General features: G+C 34.1%; 1 protein-coding gene across 5 annotated transcripts in view; it reads right to left on the reverse strand.

Moving 5' to 3' along the window:
• Positions 1–304: 304 nt before the first annotated feature.
• Positions 305–11,631, reverse strand: part of LOC106870813 (ubiquitin carboxyl-terminal hydrolase 3) — a 73,094-nt gene continuing 61,767 nt past the window's right edge. For 4 of the 5 annotated variants that reach the window (XM_052973339.1, XM_014917030.2, XM_052973338.1 and 1 more), the window contains 9 exons: positions 11,276–11,386; positions 10,297–10,410; positions 8,902–9,122; positions 7,603–7,686; positions 6,725–6,843; positions 5,043–5,162; positions 4,053–4,126; positions 2,122–2,162; positions 305–845 (listed from right to left, as the gene is read on the reverse strand). In XM_052973339.1, the coding sequence (XP_052829299.1) occupies positions 700–845; positions 2,122–2,162; positions 4,053–4,126; positions 5,043–5,162; positions 6,725–6,843; positions 7,603–7,686; positions 8,902–9,122; positions 10,297–10,410; positions 11,276–11,386 (1,030 nt within the window). In that variant the 3' untranslated portion in view covers positions 305–699. The remainder of the gene's footprint in view (positions 846–2,121; positions 2,163–4,052; positions 4,127–5,042; positions 5,163–6,724; positions 6,844–7,602; positions 7,687–8,901; positions 9,123–10,296; positions 10,411–11,275; positions 11,387–11,631) is intronic. The other variant, XM_014917031.2, reaches the window with a different exon arrangement.

Raw genomic sequence — 11,631 nt, forward strand, 5'->3', positions numbered from 1 at the left:
AATCTAAAACAGAATGAAAATAGGAAAAGTTTTCCAGCCACTGAGCTGAAGCACAATGAGGTAGTATAAATTATGAAGCTTCTACTTCCACTGGGCTTCCCAGCAAAACTGAAACCAAATCTTTTAACTCCAGGAACGCTTAATATCTCTGTACAAACACGCACACTAAAAAGTTATTGCGCATAGTCAATTGGTACAGCTTGGTACAGCCTGGTACAGCTTGAATGGAACTGAGGGAGTTCATAAGAACTAACGATGCAACCAGTTCTGCAACAACTGCTCTTTTAGTTTGTTTGTTTGTTTGTTTTCTTTTTTTTTTCATTTTCTTACTCTCCCTCTCTTTCTCTCTCCTTCTCTCACTCCCTGTTGACAAATACTCCCGGTTAAGGGTCAACACCCTGAATCATGAGGTCACCAAGACAAATAGCAACACTAGCAGAAGACCAGCAAGCCCGGAGAGAAACCCTCTGTTTGCTCTTGGGCTCAAAACTTGAGTAGCAAACAAGCCTAATTAGATATCATCTTTTTTTTAAGATGGTAGGGTGAGATTTAAGGGAAATTTGGCTGCTATTTCTAGCAGGTCAAGCGACCACATAGAGGCTCCTTTGTTGGCTCATATATTTGTGGGTGTATACATGTGTGTGTGTGTATGTGTGGGTGTGAGGCATGGTGGTCTGCGTACGTATATGCATGGATTATCTAATCATCAAGTTTATTGTTTACTCCAATATTTTCTGGAAGCTTGAATTCACGTCGCACATAGAACAAAATATAGGCTTTACAGCGTGACACAGTCTCTTCATTGCATACTGTGACATTACTGTCATTAAAGTGGTACCAAACACCTGCAAACAAGAAGAACAAAATTAAATTTCAAAAGAAATTCTTAGGGAATCTTACCACCAACTTTTCCCCATTTTTAAAAAATTATAAACATATCTTCAGAATACTAAATATTATAAAGAATAAAACAAAAAATGGACTATATACCTGTTGTAATTTGGTCAGCTATAGTCCGATGATATTTCGGAATTACAATTCTTTCTTCAGATCTTCTAAGAAGATCTGAAGAAGGAATTGTAATTCCGAAATATCATCGGACTATAGATAACCAAATTACAACAGGTATATAGTCCTTTTTTTTTTAGTTTATAGTGCATTGTTGTACCATTCTAAACTTTTTATTCTTTATAAACAATACACAATGCTTCAAGCGAACTACAACACTCTCCTAACTAAATATTATGCTCGAGTCCATACTAACAATTCACTCCAAGTGATTATAAAGCCATCTGTCCATTCATCTTTTCTTTTTTCATGTCAACCTTACTCATTCAAACAGATACACTCTGATGTTTAGCAGAGTGAGCAAACATTTAGTCAAATTTGTTCTGGTTAGGATCACCTTCTCTCTCTCTCGCTCTCTCTCTCTCTCTCTGTCTCTCTCTCTCTCGGTCAGGTATTATTTACAGTCAAACTTCAGTTTACTAATGCTTCTCATGAAAAGCATGTTGGTTTATAAACAATTTTTTTTAATGTAAAGCATCTCAGGTGATGAATGGTGCCTCGAGTAATGAGCACACAGCCTGGCCACAACAATTGACAACAAGCTGGGTGCATCAGTGGGGGAGGGAGTGTCGGTTGCTGTCTAGCGTTCACTCAGTACACATCCCTGCATAAATTTGCTGTGAATTCTCTTGACTTTCTGATGGCAGAAATAGTTTTGGTTTACTAACATTTCAGGCATTCAGGAATGAATGAAATTCATAAGCTAATGCTCCACTGTATCTGCTCCTGAAACAATATTTTACTACAATGTAGCAAAATATTCACATCATTAAGATGGTAGATGCAATCTCAGAGAAATTTGGCTGCTATTTCTACCAGGATCAATAACTACATACAGTCTCCTTTGTTGATTCATGCAAGCTATGTTGATCACACACACACACACACACACACACACACACACACACTTGGTGAGATTATAATAAATACAGCAAGAAATATTTCCCAAGAAGTGTAGCAATTTACAAAACAGCAATGACTGCATTTATTGAAAAGTTATTTTCAACAATGTTAAATACAAAAGTCCATTTGAATTGCAGAAAGTCATCTCACCTTTGTGAATAGCATATGAAGTATAATGTCCTGAACCAGCACTGACAAATATGGAAAATAAAACAAATGAATTAGATTGTTTTTACTGATTAGATATATTTGAATGATTTAATGTTACAAACAACTACACAACAAATCTTAGATATTTTATATAATTTATACCAATACCATATAAGGAAGCTTACTGAAATTTTTGGAAGTAATGTCTTAGCTATTTTGCTGCACTAAAATTATAAAAACTAATCATCATCATCATCATTTAATGCTCACTGTTTCGTGCTTGTATGGGTCAGACAGAATTTGTTGATGCAGATCCATGACCAGGTGCCCTTGCTGTTACCAACCCTCATGTATTTCAAGTAAGGAATAAACACCACTTATATGATGGTGGTGCTTGTTTACAACCATCACACACGCACACACACACACGACAAGCTTCATTCAGTTTCTACCGACTAAATCCACTTGCAAGGCTTTGGTCAGTCTGACCCATGCCAGCGTGGAAAACGGAAGTTAAATGATGAAGAAATTATGCCAAAACTGAGAACATACAAATGAGATGCGATCCTCCAACTTGTCTTAGACAGCTGTAACACTGAATAAGAACTTACTCAGAGAGGAATGACCCATCCATTCCTTGCCAACACTGAAAGCAGACTGATGATGATGATGATGAAGATGATGATGAAGATGATGATGATGATGATGATAAGATCTAACATTCAACGTCAGATGAATCTAAAATAAAATAACAAAACATTCCATAGAAGTTGCTAGTTTGATTGAAAAACCAGGATCAATATTTTTGGTGAAGAATATAATATTGTTTGAAACAGAAATAAGGAATTTTGTTTTAAGATGATAAAAGAATCTGAATAACTTCCCTTCCTTTGAGTGAACAATATTTTTGGAGAGTGGTACCTGTCCACTTGACAATAGGGGTATAATATCAATTAATGAGCATGCCTTTATGGGAAATTCTTCAATTTCTTTATATATATATTTTTTAATCATTAGATGGCAACTTGTTGAAGCACTGTCTTCAAGGATTTTATTTAACCTCAAAGACAAAAGGCAAAAAAAAACAAAAAAACACTAAATTTGAAGAGGAGGCAACCGAGGCAGATTTTTGTTTGATGCATCAACTTTTTGACATCACACACTAACACACACATCCGTTAGACATCAAGACGATTTCTTTCTACCAAATTTAACCACACTAAGGTAGAAGACACTAGTCTATGCTGTCAACTGGAGTGGGACTGAACCAGTCATTACATGGTTGCAAAGGAAACGTTTGCCACACAGCCATGCTAATATGTTATATGATCTGACTAAATCATTTATAAGAAACTGTGGTTTAATCACATATAGATGATGGACAAATCACAAACTATATCTAAACATAGTGACATATCCATAAAAATTATTTAGAAATGTTAACTTGAACCAGAAAAAAAGGAGCAGACGAGCTGGAAGAAAATGGGAAATTTAACTTCTGTTACTAAAATAAAGTTAGTTTATTTATAAATAAAATATCATACATTTGAGAAAAAATAGTAAGAACAATCAAAGTGAAATGTAAGACGAAAATAAAATGCTGCATTTGTAGTCAGTAAACGTGAGATATATAAGGTTATTAAATTTACACAGTTACTAGCAAGGAATTATTTGCAAATTGTATTTTATTATGAAAATAGTTGATAACAACAAAGTTAAAAGAGGGATAAATACAAAGTAACAACATGTTGGATACACATACACTGGAGATAAATATTTTAATGTAAGATAAAACTAAGTGATGATCTAAAAAAAAAAAAACTGCGATAAAGATAATTGTGAGTGAATTTCTGAAATGGTGAAAACTTGTGACATGATTCTAACTAACTAATAGTGGAGATAATATTCACAAAATCAAGAAATAAACTCACCCAGAACCATGGTGGACAATAACAGCAGCTAAATCATAAAGGTTGCTGCCAGAGAAGCTACCTCGTGTCTCATGCTGTAAAAATGACAGTATTCCTGATTAGAAGACTGCAAACAAAACTTTCTTTTTCTTTCTTTTTTTTTTTCAATAGAAATTTTAGGATACATGATTTTAGAAATGGAAGCAAAAAAAAAACTGAAAATGTTTTAAGGTGGCTGCCAAAAACTCAAAGGAATTCATGAGTATCCCAAGTAAAAACGTAGAAAAAAATAAAAACACTGAAGAGTGTTAAGTCTTAGACATATTCTTGGATTGTTTCGTACCAAATTCTTATTGCATACACTAATGATTCCCAAAGGGCATGGTGTGAGAGATGGCAAGTATAGCAGGAATATTTCTTGTATACCACTTAGAAGACATTTATTTCATCACAAAAGTTTTTGTGATGAAATAAATGTCTTCTAAGTGGTATACAAGATTAAGACCTGCATCATAACAGATGCATTAAAACAGATCTGAAGAATATGAGTTTTTGGCCACCAAAGACAGTGAGGCTGAACTAGTAAAAAAATTAATTGATTAATTAAAACACACATAACAAACACACTAAATACTGGTGTTGACATGAACGAATGATATTTTGTACATTTTAATCCTGCTTTTTTTGTTTGCTTTTAACAACCCCAGAATTTAATGAGATAAAACAGTTCATTTGAATTTCATTTTAATTTTACTACTAATGACATGTAAAAAGAAAAAAGAAAAAAATGGAAAGCATAATGATGAGGTTGCATTTTAATTTAAATTATTTATCCAATAATTTTTATGTTTTAGAAAAGTTGTTTGAGTCCAAGACAAAAGTAGACTGTACAACTTCTATTCATAAAGACAAGGTGGAAGATAATTTCATGTGATTGAAATGCAGTAGAAAAATAAAAACAAAAAGAAACATTGGCCAGTACTGGGTCAAACAGCATGTATACTAACTTACCAAGTTGTTTAACACATATCGGTTCATATCAAGACCACGTATTGGAAACTCAACAAAAGTCTCAATTTTTAATCTAAACACAGAATTCCACCGAAATCTCTTCAAATGCAAGCATAAAACCTGAATAGAAATAATTATGATAGAATGTTATTGACATCGCACAAAATAAACTAGAAATTAAAGCAATGTAAATAGACAATGAAGAACCTCCCAAATAAAGCTTAATCAGAGTGTTGGGGTTAAACAAGAGGTCACACACACTTGACCTTCAAATAAGGGTTATGTAGTGAGAATGCCAAGTTGTATTTGGGACACTAAATACATATAAACTCTTATGAAATTTCTTACAACAAAAACATCACATACAACACCTATGGCTAAGAGAAAACTGGCTAAACTAGATTCTATTACAGTTGTTACAACAACCAACACACAAAATAATTTTAGATATATTTGTAAACATTAAATGATCATGAACTAAATAGAAAAAAAATAACCAGATGGGAACGGAACCTTTATCTCCTGATGCTATTGATTCTAATTATTCCTTAGACTGATTATAATGTTTTATATAGTTTACACTATAGAGCTGGAACCATTCTTCATTACCCTAATATATAGTCTGAACACAATGAGCAGCCTTCTTTGACTAAACACACAATTTTGAATACATTTTTGGAGGCAGGAAATGGTTCTTTGTAATGTTCATTCTTTTCCAAAGACAAATCAACAAAGAAGCTGATGGCCTACAGCACAGATCATATTAATGAAAACCAGCTGCAGTGGTGGTATCACTATATATACAATTGATGTATACTGATGTAATCTTTTAATGAGAGATTAACTCCCTTTTATTCAAGGCAGAAATATACGAGTGGTGACATTCATGCTTACCCCAAGGCGGCTGGCAATGTAACTGAAGTGAAAAGTCTGGAGTTAAGAATAAAACTTCAGCTGCAAACTCATCTTACAAGGAGTCTATTTCTGTTATATGTTGCGTCACTTTACCAGCAAAATTACCAATTCTATCACTTTTTTATTTCGTACCAACATGAAATGTCACTACAATGGGTTGTCAGATAAATGTGTTTTTTTTTCTATTTATTTTAATCCTTTCCAATGTTATTTGAATTAACATGAAGAATATCTTTATTGTAATGTTTTATAAGTTCGCTTTTTTTTTTTTTTTTTTTTTTTGTATTCTGCAACTTTTATCGTTTTTTTAAATTTGAATAATTTTACCACTTTTCAGACATATGATGATGGAGTGCCAAGAAAAAAAAAAACAAAGAACGAATCTTGTCTGACAACTCAATACCATTTGCTAAGAGATAATTATGATTTCTAACATAAGAGCAAGGTCAAACATTTTGGGAAAAGATAAAGCCAAATATATTGACTCCAGTAACTGATTGGTACTTCTTTATCAACCATTGGAATTGTATTTTCTGAATACAATTTTCATAATAGTACAGACACACAAGCAGAAATAATTTAGATACAATAAAGTCTCTAGATGCGAACAAATTAGAAATAAGCTGCAGCTTAACAAAATGTGTAGAATTAAGAAATAAAATTGACTTATTACCAACAATTAGAACAAGACAACAATCACCATTTTAAAACATATCTGAATAAGCAGAAGGAAATAAAACAATGAATAAATAACAGAATCCATTTACATTTGGTAAACGTCTAATCCAAAATTTTTTGGTTGAATGTTGTTTTTTCTTACAGTTGCTACACATATAAAGTTCTGATTCTTCTAATTCTTCTATATCTGTGAAACTGGTCAAACAATCTGAAGAATTAAATATTAAAAAAAATAAATAAATTCATTAATAAATAATAATAATAATAATAATAATAATAATGGTGGTTTCATAAATAAGAACATGACTGCAAGATTATTGGGAGGAAAGTCAATAATAATAATTGATAGGCACAGGTGTGGCTGTTTGGTAAGAAGTTTGCTTCCCAACCACATGGTTCAGGGTTCAGTCCCATCAAATGATACCCTGGGGAAGACCAAAGCCTTGTGAGTGGACTTAGCAGATGGACACTGAAACCAGCCACCATATATATATCATCATCATCATCAACAACATTTAACATCCATTTTCTATGCTAGCATGGGTTGAATGATTTGACAGGAACTGGCAAGGCCAGGGCTGTGCAAGGTTCCACAGTCTGTTTTGGTTTGGCTTCAACAGCTGGATGCCCTTCCTAATGCAAACCACTTTACAGAGTGTACTGGATGCTTTTTATGTGGCACCATCACCAGTGCTCTTTAGGTGGCACCAGCACCCACACCAATGCTTTTTATGTGGCACTTTGGTTTTAGGATCTCAGTTCTGTTGTGGTGGGCAGGTCTTGTATATGTGTTTTACCGTCTCCTTGCCTTGGCAGTGGATGATAGTTGCAAACAAGTGTCCTTCTGTCTGGCACAGCAATGATTCTGCCAGCTCACATACACAGAGAGAGAGAGAGAGAGAGAGAGATGCAGTAAATCTTATTTGTAACTTCTCACAATATGGAGAAAGAAACTGCTTGTACTCACCGGTTAATTTACACCTTCCTTCACTTTCTTTGGATTTGAGAGCTGTTTTTGAACAATACTGGATTGGAATATCTAATGATAAATCTAGAAAATAAAGTAAAATAAAAAGAAATACTGAGAATAATATCAGTTTATTTACATGTATATTGTCAGTATAAGCCAATCATTCTCAATGGGATTCATAAGGCCTCCTGAGTGGCGAAGCCAAATTTGGAGAAGACCTCAGCCTGAAAACTGAAAAGGAGGACCCTGATACATTTCAAGTGAGCTATGTACAAACCCTTTTTGACATCAAACCCTGAAACCTGAGAAGAGATCCTTAGGGAGCCATGATTGGTATAAATGATATGTTGCATTGTTCATGTGATTAGGATTTCATACAACCAAATAGTTATATCTGTTACCTCTATCTGCAAGTATATATATATATATATATATATATATATATATATATCATCATCATCATCGTTTAACGTCCGCTTTCCATGCTAGCATGGGTTGGACGATTTGACTGAGGACTGGTGAAACCGGATGGCAATACCAGGCCCCAATCTAATATATATATATATATATATATATATATAGGAGAGTATTGTAGTTCGCTTGAAGCATTGTGTATTGTTTGTAAAGAATAAAAAGTTTTGAATGGTACAACAATGCACTATAATACAAGCAATGGGCTCTATACCTGTTGTAATTTAGTCATCCATAGTCTGATTTGATATTTCGGAATAAAGGAATATTATTCCGAAATATCATATCAGATTATGGATGACTGAATTACAACAGGTAAGTCATTGTTGTACCATTACCATATTGCACAAAATGCTTAGTGCCATTTCTTCCAGTCTTTCATTCTGAGATTCAAATGTTGCCATGGTTGACTTTGTCTGTCATCCTTCTGTGGTTTATAAAGTAAGTCCTGGTTGAGCACTGAGGTTAATGTAATCGACTACTTCTTCCGCCACAAAATTTCAGGCCTTGTGCTTGTATTATGATTATTATAAGGCGGTGAACAGCAAAATCGTAAGTACACTGGGCATTTTGACTGTCCTTACATTCTGAGTTCAATTTCTGCTGAGGCTGACTTTGCCTTTCAACTTTTCGGGGTCAATAAAATCAGTATCAGTAGTCAATTTGCCCCCTGCCTCTCCTGAAATTGCTGGCCTTGTGCCAAAATATGAAACCAATATTATGATTAACATCATTATCTTTATACTCATCATCATCATCATTGTCATCACTAAATTAAACTAAATATTACAAAAGAAAAGAAAAGAAAGAAAAAAGGATGATTACCAAGAAAAGGGTCGTGTTTTTTAGATTCCATATTACATATCAAACAATTGACCTCATTCTGAAGTAAACCACCGAAAATGGCAGTCACAATTGTACTTTTGCCTTTTGGACCAATAAACGGACTGTTGTCATTTGGGTAGGGTAAAAGAGTGAGTAATTCTGTATGTAGTCTGTCTAATAAGTAGCGCATGAACTCGTGGGCGTCTTGTTGTTGGTAACCTCTGAAATATGGGAAACAGTGATTTGTTCACATTTGGCATTGAAGTGGATTACATTAAATCAGAAGTAGTAGTAGCAATCAGCAGTAGTAGTAGTAGTAGTAGTCAGTAATAAATTTTCACATATTAAGGAAACAATAATCATTATGGAACGGAGAGGCTGGAAGTTACGAAAGCAGTAATTTAGTAACTTGGGGCTGCTCTGAGATTAAAAGGTTTGGATAATTTAACCCTTTAGCATTTAAACCAGTGATATCTGGCCCTAATATTCTACTTGTTTTATGTTCAAGCCAGCCAGATCCAGCCTTTCACACCCACCCAACAATGTTATTCTAAAAATAAAAAAAATCACATCATCGAAATCTAGAACCTTTGAGATAATGCATGATTAATCCAAAACATGAATAAATAAGTATTACATTTGACAGTAATCTGAATGCTAAAGCTTTAATGACCAATAGAATAAGATAAACCATCATCATCGTTTAACATCCACTTTCCATGCTGGCATGGGTTGGATGGTTTGATTGAGGACTGGCAAGCCAGGAGGCTGCACCAAACTCCAATCTGATTATGCATCAATATATTATACAAACAAGTGCTAATTAATGGAATGTTTGGAATATGTATAAATCTTTTAACTTTTGCTTGTTCAGTCATTAGACTGCAGCCATGCTGGGGTACTGCCTTGAAAAGTTACAGGGATGTAAACAAACCAACACTGTTTGTCAAGCAGAGTAGTGGGGGACAAACAGGCACAAAGACACACACACATGACAGGCTTCTCTCAGATTCTGTCTACCAAATCCACCCACAAAGCTTTGGTCGGCCCAAGGCTCTAGTAGAAGACACTTGCCTAAGGTGTCACAACAGTGGAACTGAACCCAGAACCATGTGGTTGGGAAGCAAACTTCTAACCAGACAGTCGTAAGATTTTAGTGTTTTACTTTTTCAGTAAAAATTACTGCAATAAATCACATCTAAAAGCTTTATTTGTTACTTGAAATTCTTTATTTTAGCACAGAAATCGTAGACCAATAGATTTACCCATTTGTCTTATAAAAATTAATAATATAATGTTAAATATGGCCAGAGTTGATGCCAACTAAATTTGGCCTAAATTGTCCCAGATAAAATCAGACAATTGACAGAAATGTCTTGTAACCTTCGTACATACCTAAATCTGGGTACAACTTGCCAGATCACTGAGAAGAGGGAATCTGGGGATATAGCTGTCTTGGTTCCCTGCCATAAAGCTATCAATGTTTTCCGCAGTTCTTCCACTAAAAGCCTAAAATAGATAGAATAAAAATAAAGACAAAATATGATAAACAAAGGAATAAATAGGATTATATTTCAGAAAGTTTGCCTTTTCCTTAAAGATGAAACAATGATTAATATTAGCAAGAGCAATGTGTTTTGATTGAGTTAATCTGTGATTGACATCAGGTGTTTTATTCTTAGATCTGTACATAAAACCAGGTTGGATTTGAACTAGGGACCTGTATTTTTGAACGATGTATCACAACAGTCTTAACCACTTGGCCAGATTTTCCCAATGAGCTCCTTTTGAGGTCAAGTGGCAGAAATGTCAGAACTTAAGACTAAGTACTTTACAAATATTTAAATTCAGGGTCTCAAGTTCAAATCTAGTAAGGGCTTATTTCACCTTCAAGCAATGCAAGAATCCCAGAGGGAAGCAACAAAAACAAACAGAGAATGAGTAACTTTTTCTAACTGGTCTCAGTCAAACTGTGACCAAACTGGGGCAATTTAGTCAATTTTACCAATCCTAATGATCATTTTAGTATGTGGTACTCATTTTATTGTCCTTAGAATAATAGAAATAGATCTAGGTGGAATTTCAACTCACTTCATAAAAAAAAAAATGTAACCAATACTTGTAAAGTACAATAATTTATAACATATCAAAAAAAATAGTATCAGTCATGCACTGAGATTGATTAAGGCAATAAACATTTATGACCCTGTGTCAAGGTTAGAAAGCGTTATTAATAAGCTTAGAGTTGGTCTGAGTCAACAGTTAATGAGCATAAACAGGAGCATAAACAAACAAGAATAAAGATAAGAGCCAGCTGTTCTGCCCGTATTTCATACACAGAAGAGTATAAACAAGAAATCAACCTTATACTTACACATCTTCCCCATTTTTTGTTCGTTTAGCATAATGACATTTCCTCATTTTGTATACTTGATCTTCCAAAGAAGGTAAACGTTTAATGTAACCACAAAATTCCTCTATATTGCTGCAAGAGACAAACCACAAAACTGTTCAGAAATAAATGGAACCATGTTTTCAATTCTTTTATTCTTTCTTTTTTTCTTTTATTCTTTTATTTGCTTCAGTCCTTTGACTGCGGCCATGCTGGAGCACCGCCTTTAGTCGAGCAAATCAACACCAGGACTCATTCTTTGTAAGCCTAGTACTTATTCTATCAGTCTCCTTTGCTGAACTGCTAAGTTAGGACGTAAACACACCAGCATTGGCTGT

Source organism: Octopus bimaculoides, chromosome 15, assembly GCF_001194135.2.
Source record: "Octopus bimaculoides isolate UCB-OBI-ISO-001 chromosome 15, ASM119413v2, whole genome shotgun sequence".
NCBI classification, from domain to species: domain Eukaryota; kingdom Metazoa; phylum Mollusca; class Cephalopoda; order Octopoda; family Octopodidae; genus Octopus; species Octopus bimaculoides.